Source organism: Pseudophryne corroboree, chromosome 3 (assembly GCF_028390025.1).
Source record: "Pseudophryne corroboree isolate aPseCor3 chromosome 3, aPseCor3.hap2, whole genome shotgun sequence".
Lineage (NCBI taxonomy): Eukaryota > Metazoa > Chordata > Amphibia > Anura > Myobatrachidae > Pseudophryne > Pseudophryne corroboree.
The window spans coordinates 212,036,910-212,054,174 of NC_086446.1; the positions used below are offsets into that span (position 1 = coordinate 212,036,910).

General features: G+C 42.7%; 1 protein-coding gene across 1 annotated transcript in view; it reads right to left on the minus strand.

The window, feature by feature from the left end:
- Positions 1 to 9,378: 9,378 nt before the first annotated feature.
- LOC135055128 (protein NDNF-like) overlaps positions 9,379 to 17,265 on the minus strand; it is a 50,658-nt gene continuing 42,771 nt past the window's right edge. The window contains exons 3-4 of the mRNA XM_063958808.1: positions 12,081 to 12,208; positions 9,379 to 11,605 (exon numbers count right to left, since the gene is read on the minus strand). Of these exons, the coding sequence (XP_063814878.1) occupies positions 10,251 to 11,605; positions 12,081 to 12,208 (1,483 nt within the window). The 3' untranslated portion in view covers positions 9,379 to 10,250. The remainder of the gene's footprint in view (positions 11,606 to 12,080; positions 12,209 to 17,265) is intronic.

The following is a 17,265-nucleotide window of genomic DNA, read 5'->3' on the forward strand; positions in this document are numbered from 1 at the left end:
CAATTTCTCTAGCTGCTTCTGCAAAGCATGATGAGGGTAATGACCTGACTCCAGCTGGCAGTGTCTGAACTGACTTCACGTCTGGCAAGTTCGAAAGGTTGGAGAACCTTGCACAAAATGAAAATCATTCTCCACTGCACTTCAGTGAGGTGCATTCCCCCTCCTTTGCCTATATCGTAGGTGGATGTATAGGCTTGAATGGACTTTTGCTGCTCCTCCATCCTCTGAAGCATACAGAGTGTTAAATTCCACCTTGTTACCTTTCTTTCTTCATGTTATGGCAGGGCAGGTTCAGGGCGCTCCAGTCTTCGGCACGCGGTGGCTGAATGTCGAAAGAGGCCCACAATTTTTTGGGACACCAACAGTATCTCCTGCACGCCCCTGTAATTTTTCAAAAAATTCTGCTTCACTAATGTAATTGTATGTGCAGAACATGGGACGTGCTGGAATGCACGCACAATATTGGTTGCGTTGTCCGATATTACAAATCCCCAGGAGAGACTAATTGGGGTAAGCCAATGTGCGATGATGTCCCTCAGTTTCTGTAAGAGGTTGTCAGCGGTGTGCCTCTTACGGAAAGTGGTGATACATAGCGTAGCCTGCCTAGGAACGAGTTGGCGTTTGTAAGCTGCTGCTACTGATGCCGCTGCTGTTGTTGCTGCGGGTGGAAATTCATCTACCCAGTGGGCTGTAACAGTCATGTAGTCCTTAGTCTGCCCTGTTCCACTTGTCCACATGTCCGTTGTTAAGTGGACAGTAGGTAAAACTGCATTTTTTAGGACACTGATGACACTTTTTCTGACTTCTCTTTACATTCTCGGTATCACCTGCCTAGTGAAGTGGAACCTAGATGGGATTTGGTACCGGCGGGACACTACCTCCATCAAATCTCTAAGTCCCACTGAACTAATGGCGGATACCGGACACATGTCTTTTACCAACATAGCTGTCAAGGCCTCAGTTATCCGCATTGCAACAGGATGACTGCTGTCATATTTCATCTTCTGCACAAAGGACTGTTGGGCAGTCAATTGCTTACTGGAAGTAGTACAAGTGGTCTTCCGACTTCCCCTCTGGGATGACAATCTACTCCCAGCAGCAAAAACAGCAGCGGCAGCAATAGCAGCAGTAGGCGTACAACTCAAGGAACTTCCGGAGGATTTCCGGTTAGGAGAGGACTCCTCAGTCATGCCAGTGACATGGCCTGCAGGACTACTGGATGTTCCTGACTGAGGAGGAAGTTGACGTTGTGGGAGTTGGTGGTGTGGCTTGCAGGAGCTTGGGTACAGGAGGAAGAAGGGATTAAGGGTCAGTGAACTGCTTACTCTTTTACCCAAAGTTTCACAACTTGACACTGATTTCTGATGAATGTGCAGCAGGTGACGTAAAGGAGGATGTTCCTAGGTGGTTATTGTCCTTACCCCTACTTACTACAGATTGACAAAGGCAACACACAGCTTGACACCTGTTGTCCGGATTTGTGGAGAAATAATTCCACACCGAAGAGGTGGCTTTTTTGGTATTTTGCCCATGCATCACAATGGGCTTATTCATCCCATGGACAACAGGTGTCTCCCTCGGTGCCTAATTTAAACAAACCACATCACCATCAGAATCCTCATCGTCAACTTCCTCCTCAGTGCCAGCAACACCCATATCCTCATCCTGGTGTACTTCAACAGTGACATCTTCAATTTGAATATCAGAAACTGGACTGTGCATGCTACTTCCAGCACTTGCAGGGGTCGTGCAAATGGTGGAAGGAGCCACCTCTTCCCATCCAGTGTTGGGAAGGTCAGGCATCGCAACCGCCGTCACACTTGGACTCTCCTTGGGGATTTGTGATACCATCTTAGAATGCACAGTTCTTTGCTGTGCTTTTGCCAGCTTGACTCTTATCATTTTTCTAGTGGGAGGATGAAGGCTTCCATCATCATGTGAAGCTAAACCACTAGTCATGAATATAGGCTAGGGCCTTAGCCATTCTTTGCCACTCCATATTGTAAATGGCATATTGGCAAGTTTATGTTTCTCCTCAGACCATTTTAATTCATTTTTTGGGGTCTTTTTACTGAACTTTGGCTTTCTGGATTTTACGTGCCCTCTACTATCACATTGGGCATTGGCCTTGGCAGACGACGTTGATGGCATCATTGTCTATGTCATGACTAGTGGCAGCAGCTTCAGCACTAGGAAGAAGTGGTTCTTGATCTTTCCCTATTTTATGCTCCAAATTTTTGGTCTCCATTATTTCTCTGGAGTTATATAACAATATGCGGTACAGGAGAGCGTACCTCTACACAACACAGAGCAAACCCTGTGAAAATTATTTAGATTAAATATTAATAACCACTTTATTTGGAGTAAATAATATACAGCACAGGACAGTACCATTGAACTTATATGGCTGCACCACTGGACTGGCCTTATACCGCAGTACCCCTGGAATTATACGGCAGTACCACTAGACTGGATTTATACAGCAGTACCACTGGATTTATACGCTAGTACCACTGGAATTATATGGCAGTATCACTGGAATTATATGGCAGTATCATTGGAATTATATGGCAGTACCACTGGACTTGTACGCAGTACCACTGGACTGGATTTATACGGCAGTATCATTGGATTTATCCGCCAGTACCACTGGAATTATATGGCAGTATCACTGGAATTATACGTCAGTACCACTGGACATATACAGCAGTATCACTGGACTGGATTTATACACCAGTACCACTGGACATATACGGCAGTATCACTGGATTTATATGACAGTACCACTGGATTTATACGGCAGTATCACTGGATTTATACGGCAGTACCACTGGACATATACGGCAGTATCACTGGACATATATGGCAGTATCACTGGATTGGATATATACGCCAGTACCACTGAACATATACAGCAGTATCACTGGACTGGATTTATACAACAGTACCAGTGGATTTATACGGCAGTACCACTGGACGTATACGGCAGTGTCACTGGATTTATACGGCAGTACCACTGGACATATATGGCAGTATCACTGGACTGGATTTATATGCCAGTACCACTGGATTTATACGGCATGACTACTGGACATCTGTGGCAGTATCACTGGAATTATATGGCAGTACCACTGGACATATACAGCAGTATCACTGGACTGGATTTATACGCCAGTACCGCTGAAATTATACACCAGTACAACTGGAATTATACAGCAGTATCACTGGAATTATACAGCAGTACAACTGGAATTATATGGCAGTACCACTGGACATATACGACAGTATCACTGGACTGGATTTATTCGCCAGTACCGCTGGAATTACACGGCAGTATCACTGGAATTATACGGCAGTACCACTGGACATACAGTATATGGCAGTATCACTGGACTGGTTTTATACATCAGTACCACGGGAATTATACGGCAGTATCACTGGACATATACAACAGTATCACTGGACATATACAACAGTATCACTGACATATACGGCAGTATCACTGGACATATATGGCAGTATCACTGGACATATACAACAGCACAGGGACACCACCACTGGTATAGGATAACACAGTACCACTGCAATGGACTGGACTTATACAGCAAAACTGTACATATGGCAGCAGAGGACACCACCACTGTGACTGGACTGATGCAGCACAAGACACTACCACTGAACTGATGCAGGACACTGAGGACGAAGACACGTCCTCTCTCTACACACTCTAATGCCGGAATAAAAATGACGCGCAGCTCCTCATATGGAATCCAAACCCGCGAGAATCTGACAGCGGGATGATGAAGTTTTGCCTCGTTCTGGTTTCCGAGTCAGGCTGGAAAACTCGAGCCTGACTCGGATCTGGGCTCGGGTAGTGAAGTTCGGAGGGGTTCGGTTCTCAGGGAACTGAACCCAATCATCTCTAATAAATATATAATTGCAAAAGCCCTCACTCACTCACTGACTCACAACTAATTCTCTTACTTCCCGATATGTTAGGAAGATAAAATTTAGCATAGGTATTTTTGAGGTGGGAAATAGGAAAACTACGTAGTTAGATTTTTAATAAACCTCCCCTAAGGGCATGAAAAGGGGGTTGACATAATTACATAATTACTGATGCATGGCTTGCGTTGCATGAACAATAACGCCCAAATGGACAATCAGATCAAAATTTGGATTGCACCACCAGTGTGTAGAATTTAATAAACTACAAAAATGGTTCTGTCACTTGTATCTGCTATGGGTGCTCCTTGGGTAATGCCAAGAACCATATATTAATATTTACGTACATTAAGACATCTCAAATTTATATCTCTTTAGACTTCCCAAATTTTTAACACTCATTTATATTTATAACCGTGAAAATCGGAAACTCCCATGTGAATAATGGGTAGAACAGCTAGCAATAGCATAGCTGTCATAGTGTCAGTGATCCGCTGTTCAACTGGGTGACAGCTGTCATACTTGCTCCTTCTTGCAAAAGATTGTTTAATGGTCAATTGTTGTTTGAATCTACTAGTAGTCTTCTTGGTCCCCTTCTGGGATGAAGATCCACTGCCACCACCAGCAGCAGCAGCAGCAACAGTAGGCCTACCACTCAAGGATTCTTTTGATCCTTATTTTTTCCAGCACTGATATTCTGGTTTTCATTTTGTAGACACCTCTTCCACACTCTGAATGAGAAGGGCTTGCATTGTCATGAGAGGCAGAAGAAGATGCCTCACTGACATTTGTAGAATCACCACTCATAAATAAAGGCTAAGGCCTGAGCCTTTCCTTGCCACTGTAAGTGGTGAACAGCATGCTGCCAATTTTATGTTTTTCTGCAGTAAAGTTTCGCTTTATTAGAGATCGTTTTTCCTTGACCACTGTAAAATATTGTTTGTTTGTTTTTGTTTTTTTCAGATGCCCTGACTTAAACCCTTTATGCCCTTGGGCTTTGGCTTTAGTTGATGACGTTGAAGGACTGGTATCATAATGACTGCTGGCAGCAGATGCAGTGCTAGTATTTGGTTGCAGCTCCTGCTCTTCTCTCAACTGATCATTGTGATCCATATCAATGAACACACACGTTGTACAAAATCAACTACAGTTTAAAAATGTTATATATTTTTTTCCCAAAATCACCACTCATTGTGGAGTCACAGTACTTATGTTATGTGAACACAGTGGGGTGTGGCCTGTGGAGTCACAGGACTTATATGTTATGTGAACACTGTGGGGTACAGCACCTACACCACACACCAGTTGTATAAAAACAAAAAATAATTAGCAAATGTCAACTCACACTGCAGACTAAAAGTGCTTCTATTTATGTGATTATAAAAAGTATACTGACCAAAAAGGGATGATGGGTAAGATCTGTGACGCTGTGTTTCAGATGTATGGAAAATCAGTTGTAATCAGTATGATTCCCATGGATACATGAAAAAAATAAGGTTGATAATACCAATTTGTAGTACATTAAGGTATGCAGTAATGTAGAGAAGGTGATTAATGATCGTAATACAGCTGGCATACCGAACTCACTTAATGGAGACGGAAATAACATATATCAAGGTATCTTTTGTCAGAAGGCTCAGCTCTTTAATCATTTCATTGGGTACTTCCTTTAGTAGTTGTGTGGAAGACTTGTACCTTACTTACACTATTCTGGTGTAGAATACCTACATCAATGTATCTTTTAAGGTTAACTGCAACAATGCATGGTTTCACTAAAGTGCAGGTTGCCTTTGTCCTTGTTATAGTGAGGGGCCCAAAATGATACCAGTGATTCACAATGTGGTTTCACTTGTAACTTATGTACTATGTTTGCATCATGTGCTTTTAGCCCTTTTTTTGCATTCAATTACCTTATTCTTGCCTTTACAGCTGCCATCTGGCATTGGGTTTTTGTATCATTAAGCCATTTTTTGTCCTTATTTTATTTATGCTTGAAATTAAACACATTATTTTAGTGTATTGAAGGAAAAAAGAAATGTTCAATTTATATAAGCCATCAAGTTGGTACTATGATTTCACTTTCTCTTTAGCAGCTAAGGGCGGTCACAGAATTCTGATTGTATCACTGGGCTGGCACCTATAGTGTTAGTAGCAGTATAACGGTGCTCCATCCTGTTTAATTTTCTCTACTGTATTCATTCAGTCTTAAATATGGGATAAGCACCAGGAATCAAAGCAATATGTGCTTGACTTTGTGGTCTTATTTTTATTTTTAAATAATATGAAATTTAATTTTAATAGAACAGTCCTTTGGTGCTGTAGTTTGGGGATCTTACATTATCTATTATATTGTTATACATATTAATATTAAACATAAATGTACTTATAGCAGTCCTATATTTCTGGAGGGAGGGGGTGTTTATTAGATGAAAAACAATATTTAAGATTAACATTTCTTACAGATGTCCTGCAGTGCTGGGTAAATTATATATTAACAGTATATATATATATATATATATATATATATATATATATATATATATAATTTTACTTACATATATTACTATTGTATATAAGACAAGCTGCAAAGGGTGATGTGACCACCTCTCGTCATGTATTCCTCTGCCCCCTTCCCTGTCTCACACCTTTCTGCCACACCCGTTCCCAACTGTGACGTTAACGCCACTCCTCATGCCTGGTGGCTGCCGATCTAATATATTGTGGAAGGAGGCAACATTGTATTTAATGCCACATAACTGAACCTAAGGATGTCAGATTTCCACATTTTTTTTATTTAAAAATAATTAAAAAATGTTCTCATTTCAAAAGGTTAGCGTCATCTATAACCCTGTTATCACTAGCAATAACCCCACAGATTTACACTTTGTGGGCCTTATTCTGAGTTTGCAAAACAGTGTAAATGATTGTACATTTGGACAAACCATGTTACAATGCAATAGTTGCAAATACATTTATTTATTCTTTTTACATCCTGGGTAAATACTGACTGCTTTGCATGCAGTTCACAAATCCTGGAAAGCTTGATTTTTACACTGCAATTTAAGTTTGACTTTGGATGCACTCCTCTCAAATTAAAATATTTCTGCTTACCGCACCTTTGTCAAGGGATAAGTGCACTAGCGATACCACACTGAAGGAGTCCACTAGCGATACCACACTGTCAGCAATCATTAGCGGAGGTGCACTAGTTGACTTCTTCCTGAAGTCCTCTATCATCTCGACAGCTTTGAGGGGGTTGAGCTCAAAGTTGTTGTGGCCGCACCACTGGGCCAACCGGTCTATTCCCGTCTATAGTCCGATTCATCCCCTTCCTTGATGAGGCCGACGACGGTGGAGTCGTCGGGGGAATTTGATGATCTTTACTGATGGCGCCTTTGTGATGCAGTCATTTGTGTACAGGGAGAAGAGCAGGGGTGAGAGCATTCCAGTTGCCCAGCGGCCCCTTAGGCTGGACAGTGCGATATCCCGGTTGTCATGCAACAACCGGAACCCATTGTGGAGACAAGCCGCACAGTGGCTTGTAACAGTACCACTATGGCATGGGTTGGTACAGATGGGTAATCTTTTATATTTTGTGATGTGAAATTAAGTGCCTTTTTACTATATTTTTGGTGTTCTGGTTTGAAGCTAGATATCTGTCTAGATGAAGATATATGGACTAATGAAACGTTGAGGGGTCTGAGGGTCATGAGGTGCCTGCCAATACTGTGAGTGGTGTCAAAGCATGTGCATCCATCGGATCAGAGATGGGACCTGCCTGTTTCATCTGTACTGAGCGCTGCAAATTTCTGGTAGCAGTGCTGGCAGCAAGATATTGCATCTGATAATCCTCATCCTTATTGCATATCATTGCATCAGCCCTCCTCCATCCTCCTAAAATGTGCATTTATGGATATGTCTACAGTATGTCTAATTGTATCACATGATCATGCCCTTACTGTAATCTGCCTATTCTTGCCTCCAATACCTCCCTCTCTCTTTTGGCATGTCCTCTCACTTTTGGCATGTATATGATTGCCCCCTCCAAAGTGCCTGTTTCATTTGCTATTTAGTAAAGAAGCTCGTCAGTGATCTTGGGATATCAGAGAAGGTTTGGCCATGGTTTTAGGTTATTAACATTCTAAAGCATTTCTGCTCCTTGTCACGATCCGGGTAACTAGACGCCGGTTCCTACCTGTTAGGTGCCTCCTGAGATTGGCTCAGCGAGCCAGGGCCGGGTTATAGTTATGTTTTCGGCTATTGCCTGCAGTGCTGGTTTTATCGGCCTCCTTAGTGTGTGCACTTGCGGTGGTGCGGCGCTCTTAGTACCGTCGCGGCTGTCACTGCCGTGCCCGTGGTCCTCTGCTGGATGTGCGTCCTCTGTGTGCTCCGGCCACTGCTTCCATTCCTGTGGCCGCTGTGCGCATCTGGGCGCATGGAGTTTCTGCTGCTGCGGCCTTCACCGCCATTGTTGTATAACACATGGTTTCAGAGTGCTTCTTTCCCCTTCAATCTCCGTCTATGGGCACAGCCATTTTGGTCTTGGATCACATGTCACCATTCTCACCAATCCACAGTGCTGCTGGAGCCAGGGCATAATTGTCAGCCAATTCATGCTATCCAGCAGGTATAAATATCCTGTCCCAGCACCCAGAAGGTTGTCAGTGCTTCAATTGTCTATCCAGCGATTCCAGTGTGCAGTTCACTGTGGACTCTCCTGTGGACCTTCCCTGTAGCATAGCCTGACTCTCTAGTGGTTTCCCCCTGCGGTGCAGTTCCAGCTCTCCTGTACTAGTGCCCTGTGGTGCAACCTGCCTCTCTTGTCCCCACACCCAGCACAAGCAGAGTGTATGACTTCGGCTTTCCAGCAGCCACTCTCCAGCAGTCCTCTGTATACATTCCTGTCGGTACTCACTAATATTGTGGAGTACAAGTCCTGCGAACCCTAGCTTCATTCACAGCTTACCTGCGAACCCCAGCTTCATTCACAGTTTACCTGTGAACCCCAGCTGCATTCTCAGCTTTATCTGCGATACCCAGCATCTCCATCTACCTCACCTGGGTTCCCAAGTATATACAGCACTCCCACTCATATCCTGGATTACTGGTCTTAACCAGTTGTGGGCTTATTGTTCACTTGTGACATTTCTTGTTTGTTAGCACATTATTGACTCTTATGATTTTATAAAAACCCTCAAAGACATCTCCTGTTGTCGTGGTCACGCCTTCGAGCATCTGGTACTACTGCCTAGTGTATGTCTAGGAGTCCTCTCTCACCTCCTAAATTCCGGTACCCGTCAGCCCCTACAACTGAGGCTTCCAGTTACCGACACCAGCTTAGTTGTGACACTCCTTACATCATATATAATGTGACTGTAGATGGTAAATGCCTAATATTGAAACTATAAATTCATTATAATTAATAACTATAAATCAACATAGTATAGATTTAATAACTACATGCCTTCCAACAGGTTACTGATTAATGGTGAAAAGTTAAAATTTAACATACTGTATATGATAAAACACAAATAGAGCATGAAATATTTTAACAGCACATCTATTAAAGAGATCTGGTATTTGTTTTGTTGCTATATTAAGTGAAGTACGATCCTGCAACAGACTAGAAAGTGGCATGTACATTATATCTGTAACTTGGTTATCATGCAAACCAACAATAAATAGTGTTAGTACTAGGAAAAACTTTGTATCTCCAAAAGTCTCAATTTCTGTTGGTGGTGCTTCCCTGGTTAAATAGAAATGTTATATAGGAACAGGAGTTCCTGACATTGTGCAAGACTAAAGCAAAAAAACTCTTATGGGGGGCACTTTGCAATTTGTAATAGAAAATGTAGTTGTTTTTGATATTTATTGTACCTAGGTTTTTAAACTGACAGCCTGACTGGTTCTTCTGCCTTCTAAGAGCTCTACATTATACAAAATTAAATGTTTCATACTGTAAGTGACCTTTAAATGAGGGATTACTATTGTAGTCAGCATAAGAAAGCCTATTTTAAAAGTTATCTTTTTAAAGTAGAAAAAATACATCACAATAACACATTGGTGACAAAAGCTGATAGATACAAAAGTTAACATTAAACTCTACTAAAAGATTGTGAGCACAGAAAATCATTAGCTCTTAGTCCTTACTTGAGTTTTTTATGGTGACCTATACAATTCAATTAATGGATTTTTATATACAAGTAAATAGATTCATCTACATTTGGGAGCTCCTTCTCCTTTTTTGTCTTTGACTTTGGGAGAATCTTCTCCTTTATATCATCAGTGGGGAAAAAAGAATGTCTTCAACAAGTTTTTCTAGTTTTAACAACTTTACTCTGATACCTAACAAGTATTCCAGATGGTCCAATGAGATAAACGTCCAAAAGATATGAAGTGTCTTTTTCCAGATCACCAAGTCTTTCTGTAGTTACTGCTCTTTGGACATTGATATCATGGAAGTATTTACACAAAACTTTCTCTGATTTTGGCCTAGATTCAGGTCCTGAGCAACTATCAACTCTGGACATTTCTCTCCAAACTTGGTCTTCCTGAAGTTTCTTTTTGTAGACACAGTACATGTTCCTTTCCTGTGTACCAAGCCAGGCAATAGTTATCGAGTTACATGTCCTCAGTTTGTTGAAAGACTTGATTTTCAAACTGTTTGGAAAAAATGGGAATAAAGATTTGTGGATGTGAGATGATGCCTGAATCATAGCAGAGGTGTTTAACAAGGGTTCCCCAGGCTTTAAAACAGCCAAGTATTTATCCATCAATTTACCTTTTAGCGTAATATGTCTTAAACCTTGAATGTATTCTGAAACTAACAATTTACCATTTTTTGATATTTGAACACGCATTTGTCCATTACAAGTTTGTAGCGTAAACTGGACCTTTTTATGTGATGCCTGATATTCAAAGCTATATACTTTTTCTCTTTTGCCATCAAACTTAAGTTGAATTATTTTACCATCTTTTAGCAAGGTAACCTTAGGTTTTGGCTCCAACAAAGTCTTTGCAAATGTACCTGTGTAGGCCACACTGGCATTGGTTAAAAGATTAACTACAAATACATCAAAGTAATATTGAGTGTTGGATTTCAGATTAGATACTGTGTAGGAATTCTTGTTCCCAATACACATCTGCCTCACATCCATATTGCCGGATTTGTGAATAATCCTAAAATCAGTGTTTGAAAGGATCATAACCCTTTGATGGTCATTAAGATGCTGCAACATGGGGAAACTCGCTAACTCTGGCCATTTTCTGCCTGCGGATCGAATAGCTGTGTCGGCAGCACACAAGCTTTTGTAGTTATGTTTTTCATTGACCAGCAGACAATATTCTATATTCTCCTTCTGCTTAACTGCAGATGGACTTGGTTTCCAGACCAATGAAACAGAGTTATGGCTGACTCTGGTGACATCAATCCGAGGATCTACAGGTAGCTCAGGGAATAGATTACCATGTGCTAAGTCAGTTGTGAGGTATACTGATATGTGAGTGTCTCTTTCAGTTGAAAGAAATTCAAGGACAAAAAGTGAAGAATATGCGGAAGTGCCAACATAGCTTTCAACAGAGTTTCCTTTGTAGTGGAAAAGTGTAGAGACCGTCTTGTAGTACGTTCGAGTTTTCAGGTCCTCAAAGGTTTGATACTTTTCTAGAGGAAAAGAAAGAGGAAAAACACAATGTTAAATGAAGAGTAGAAATGATTACACTATGTAAATATTTTTTCATGTGTCATTTTTTTTTCACAGCAGTTAAATTGCAGTTTATAATGAGCCTTGAAATGAGATGGCCCAACAGTGTGATGTGGATATCACATTGTGAGAGCCTGAGTTTTTCAAGGACATCTATCTCTTGTCGCAGTGGGAGTGGGTCACTGTTGATTAATTTTTAAAAGGATATTTCCAAAAGTGGAAATTACCTTTAACAATTGGGAAGGACACTTTGGTTATGCTGTATTTGTGACAACAATTTAGAGAGCACAATAGATTTAAATTGTCTCTAAGGAACTACAAATTGAGATTTGGTGACTTCTGATATGAAACATTCATTTGCTTGATCTATTCCATATACCACCACAAATATAGTAAATAAGCCATTGCAATATCTATATTCTGGTCTATTAATACCTGCTGTTTTTCTATAGAGTGCATGTGATGCCTTATAGTGTAGAATACTCCATTCAATTGGTACATCACAGGGAGTCACAGTGATGGAGAAGTGAGGGGTAGAATTTTCCTCCAATGTGAAATAATACCTGAAAAGAAAACACAATTCATGAATTATATTTTAGTATTTGCTGACAAGAATCTAAATGATATACCTATAGAATATGCTCTTTAATAACAGCTTCTTTTTTATATAATGCATGTTTAATTAATCATTGGTATCCTAATCAATGTAAATAAATACACATGCAACATTCATTTCATTAAAGCATACTAACTTAAACTGTGTAGTATTTTCTGACACACAGATGTATTATTTAAATATACTGTAGGCGTAATCCATATGCAGTAAGAAGATAACAGATCATACAATGCAAACAATTATCTAATTAAATTAGTGCAAGACATCTGTTTGCTTTCAAGATCTTAGTCAACACCAACCAGGCCCGTCGACAGGGTGGGTCAAAGGGGACAAACGTCCCGGGCCCCATGGGGCAGAGGGGCCCTGAAGATCAGGGACACAGCTGCAGCAGCACCTACTAATATTTTTTATGTGCCCGCTCCGCCCGCCCACAGCCTTTAAAACTAATGTAACGAACGGCCGCACAAATCCCCCTGCCTCCCCCTTTCACTTGGTACGGTCCCGATTGTGCTAGCAGCAATGCCATAGAACTGATGCCATGGCCGCACTACATCCACCAATGCTGTTGAAGAGCTGCTCTGAGCCAAGTAGGTATGACCAGCTTCCTATAGGACACAGACTCGGTCTGTACAGCTCCACAGCTGTCCCTACAGACAGGCTGATAGGCTGTCATTTCAGGATCCTGGCACCCTCACTGTGACAGCCTGCAAACACTAAAACTGTATATATATGTGTGTGTGTGTGTGTGTGTGTGTGTGTGTGTGTGTGTGTGTGTGTGTGTGTGTGTGTGTGTGTGTGTATATATATATATATATATATATATATATATATATATATACTGTATACAGCAGCGGTGGCCAACCAGTGGCTCTTGAGCCGCATGAGGCTCTTTCTTTATTAAAATGTGGCTCCCAACACTCTAAATCATGTGACGACAACAGATACAGAAACTGCTACACTCCAGCCAGACATGCAGCAGGACTACAGGGACTGAAAATTGAAGGAGCCAGATACTATAGGCGAGACACCCATTGGCAAATGGAGAACACATTAGGGGCTGCAGCAATGGCACGACTTGGTGGAGGAACTTTAGTGACACATGAGGGTGGGCTAGAGTGACACAAGGCGGAGCTGGCTGGAGTGACACAGAAGGGCCCTGGCAGTAGTGACACAAGGAGGAGCTGATTGGAGTGATGAAGGAGGGTGCTGGAAGTAGTGACACATGGGAAAGCTGGCTGGAGTGACGTAGGAGGGTGGTAGCAGGAGTGACACATGGGAGAGCTGGATGGAGTGACATGGGGGGTGCTGGCAGGAGTGACATAGGAGGGTGCTAGCAGGAGTGTCACATGGGGAGCTGGATGGAGTGACATAGGAGGGTGCTAGCAGGAGTGTCACATGGGGAACTTAAGTTTATTATGTGAATCTGGCTTTTTCAATTATTTTATGTGAAAGTGGCTTTTTCAATGGATCTGACTTAAAAAGTTTTTATTTTATGTCGTTCTGGCTTTTTCAATGTATTTTATACCAGGGGCGTGGCTAGCGGGCACAGGGCCACATTCCATTTTTGCATGTGCGCCTTCGGCTCAATTTCGGCTCTTTGACATACCTAACAAGGTTTTTTGGTTCTTTGTCACTGACTGGTTGGAAACCCCGTGTGTGTGTGTGTGTGTGTGTGTGTGTGTGTGTGTGTGTGTGTGTGTGACCGGCGGTTGGTCACAATACTGATGCTGTGATCTTGGCTGTGAGATGGCTGCCGGGGGGGCGAGCACAACAAAGCCCCTGGCAGGATCGCTGTACTCGGCACGCAATGGGCTCAGTAGATCACTGCGCTCACCACAGATTCTATTCCCACTCTATGGGTGCCGTGGACACCCACGAGTAGGAATAGTCCCTGTTGGTCAGAATGCCGACTGGCGGGATTTTGAGCAGGTGGGATGTAGTGGTCAGTATTGTGAGACCGCCGGTTACATAACTACATCCGATATGCATATATATGTTTTATACGTTTGTGTTTTTTTATGTATATGGACTATATATGTGTGTGTGTGTGTGTGTGTGTGTGTGTATCCAAAACACTGCTGCCAGCTCCATATTGGTGTTTGCATAACTGGAGCGTGCATACGCATGTGACCCGTTATGCGCACCCTGTGCTCTGCAATGCGGCAACAGTGTAAAAGGACACATCTATATATGTATGTAAGTTTGTGTGTGCACATATATATAAACATACGGGATCGGTCTGTTATACTGCCACCCAGGATGACGAATATCAGTTTACCGACATCGGCATCCCGAGTGTTGGAATGCGGGCAGGGGGGTGAGGGGGCGAGCGCAGTGAAGCCCCTTGCAGGCTCGCTGCGCTCGCCATGCTGTTGGCTCGGTGGCAAGCTATGCTCGCCACAGGTTCTATGCTCCTTCTATAGGTGTCATGAACACCCATAGAGGGGGAAAAACATACCTCTCCAGTATATCGGCGGCGGTATGGTAACCCAGACAGGATCCCAGCATCGGTATTGTGACAGCCAGGATCTCAATGAGCGGTATGCTGACCGCATACCATAAATAATTAGAGGGAGGGCCCCCAGAGATATCAGTGTACTGGGCCCAGATATTTCTGTTGCCGGCCCTGACACCAACTGCAAATTACCAAACTTGGTATGGAATATGCAAGGAATCCAATTTACAATATAACTTAAATGTTAGGACCAAGTTTCATCCAGTAACACTCAGAGGAAAATGTACTGTACGGAGGTTTGAAATTGGCACAAATTGATGATTGTTTTTGGCATTTCAAAGTGACAGCAGGTTAGTCAAAATTGTCAGAACTGATGCAAAACCACCAGGAAAAATGTTGTACATGTCTGATCAAGCAGTACATGAGAAGGCTCAATAGATTTACAATGGGGGCAATCATTAAGTATTGATTAGGGTGGCAAATATCATTAATAAACCTATGTTATAAATATGCTAAGACAAAATTAATGTATATTTATAGAAGAATTTACTAGTAAAAAGTAGTGATGTGCACTGGACATTTTTCGGGTTATGGTTTTGGATTCGGTTCCGCGGCCGTGTTTTGGATTCGGACGCATTTTGGCAAAACCTCCCTGAAAATTTTTTGTCGGATTCGGGTGTGTTTTGGATTCGGGTGTTTTTTACAAAAAAACCCCTCAAAAACAGCTTAAATCATAGAATTTGGGGGTCATTTTGATCCCATAGTATTAATAACCTCAATAACCATAATTTCCACTCATTTCCAGTCTATTCTGAACACCTCACAATATTATTTTTAGTCCTAAAATTTGCACCAAGGTCGCTGGATGACTAAGCTAAGCGACCCAAGTGGCCGACACAAACACCTGGCCCATCTAGGAGTGGCACTGCAGTGTCAGACAGGATGGCACTTCAAAAAATAGTCCCCAAACAGCACATGATGCAAAGAAAATAAGAGGTGCACTGTGGTCGCTGGATGGCTAAGCTAAGCGACACAAGTGTCCGACACAAACACCTGGCCCATCTAGGAGTGGCACTGCAGTGTCAGGCAGGATGGCACTTCAAAAAATAGTCCCCAAACAGCACATGATGCAAAGAAAAATGAAAGAAAAAAGAGGTGCAAGATGGAATTGTCCTTGGGCCCTCCCACCCACCCTTATGTTGTATAAACAGAACATGCACACTTTAACAAACCCATCATTTCAGCGACAGGGTCTGCCACACAACTGTGACTGAAATGAATGGTTGGTTTGGGCCCCCACCAAAAAAGAAGCAATCAATCTCTCCTTGCACAAACTGGCTCTACAGAGGCAAGATGTCCACCTCCTCCTCATCGTCCGATTCCTCACCCCTTTCACTGTGTACATCCCCCTCCTCACAGATTATTAATTTGTCCCCACTGGAATCCACCATCTCAGGTCCCTGTGTACTTTCTGGAGGCAATTGCTGGTGAATGTCTCCACGGAGGAATTGATTATAATTCATTTTGATGAACATCATCTTCTCTACATTTTCTGGAAGTAACCTCGTACGCCGATTGCTGACAAGGTGAGCGGCTGCACTAAACACTCTTTCGGAGTACACACTGGAGGGGGGCAACTTAGGTAAAATAAAGGCAGTTTCTGCAAGGACCTCCAAATTGCCTCTTTTTCCTGCCAGTATACGTACGGACTGTCTGACGTGCCTACTTGGATGTGGTCACTCATATAATCCTCCACCATTCTTTCAATGGTGAGAGAATCATATGCAGTGACAGTAGACAACATGTCAGTAATCGTTGGCAGGTCCTTCAGTCCGGACCAGATGTCAGCACTCGCTCCAGACTGCCCTGCATCACCGTCAGCGGGTTGGCTCGGAATTCTTAGCCTTTTCCTCGCACCCCCAGTTGCGGGAGAATGTGAAGGAGCAGCTGTTGACGGGTCACGTTCCGCTTGACTTGACAATTTTCTCACCAGCAGGTCTTTGAACCTCTGCAGACTTGTGTCTGCCGGAAAGAGAGATACAACGTAGGTTTTAAATCTAGGATCGAGCACGGTGGTCAAAATGTAGTGCTCTGATTTCAACAGATTGACCACCCGTGAATCCTGGTTAAGCGAATTAAGGGCTCCATCCACAAGTCCCACATGCCTAGCGTAATCGCTCTGTTTTAGCTCCTCCTTCAATGTCTCCAGCTTCTTCTGCAAAAGCCTGATGAGGGGAATGACCTGACTCAGGCTGGCAGTGTCTGAACTGACTTCACGTGTGGCAAGTTCAAAGGGTTGCAGAACCTTGCACAACGTTGAAATAATTCTCCACTGCACTTGAGTCGGGTGCATTCCCCCTCCTTTGCCTATATCATAGGCAGATGTATAGGCTTGAATGGCCTTTTGCTGCTCCTCCATCCTCTGAAGCATATAGAGGGTTGAATTCCACCTCGTTACCACCTCTTGCTTCAGATGATGACAGGGCAGGTTCAGGACTGTTTGCTGGTGCTCCAGTCTTCGGCACGCGGTGGCTGACTGCCAAAAGTGT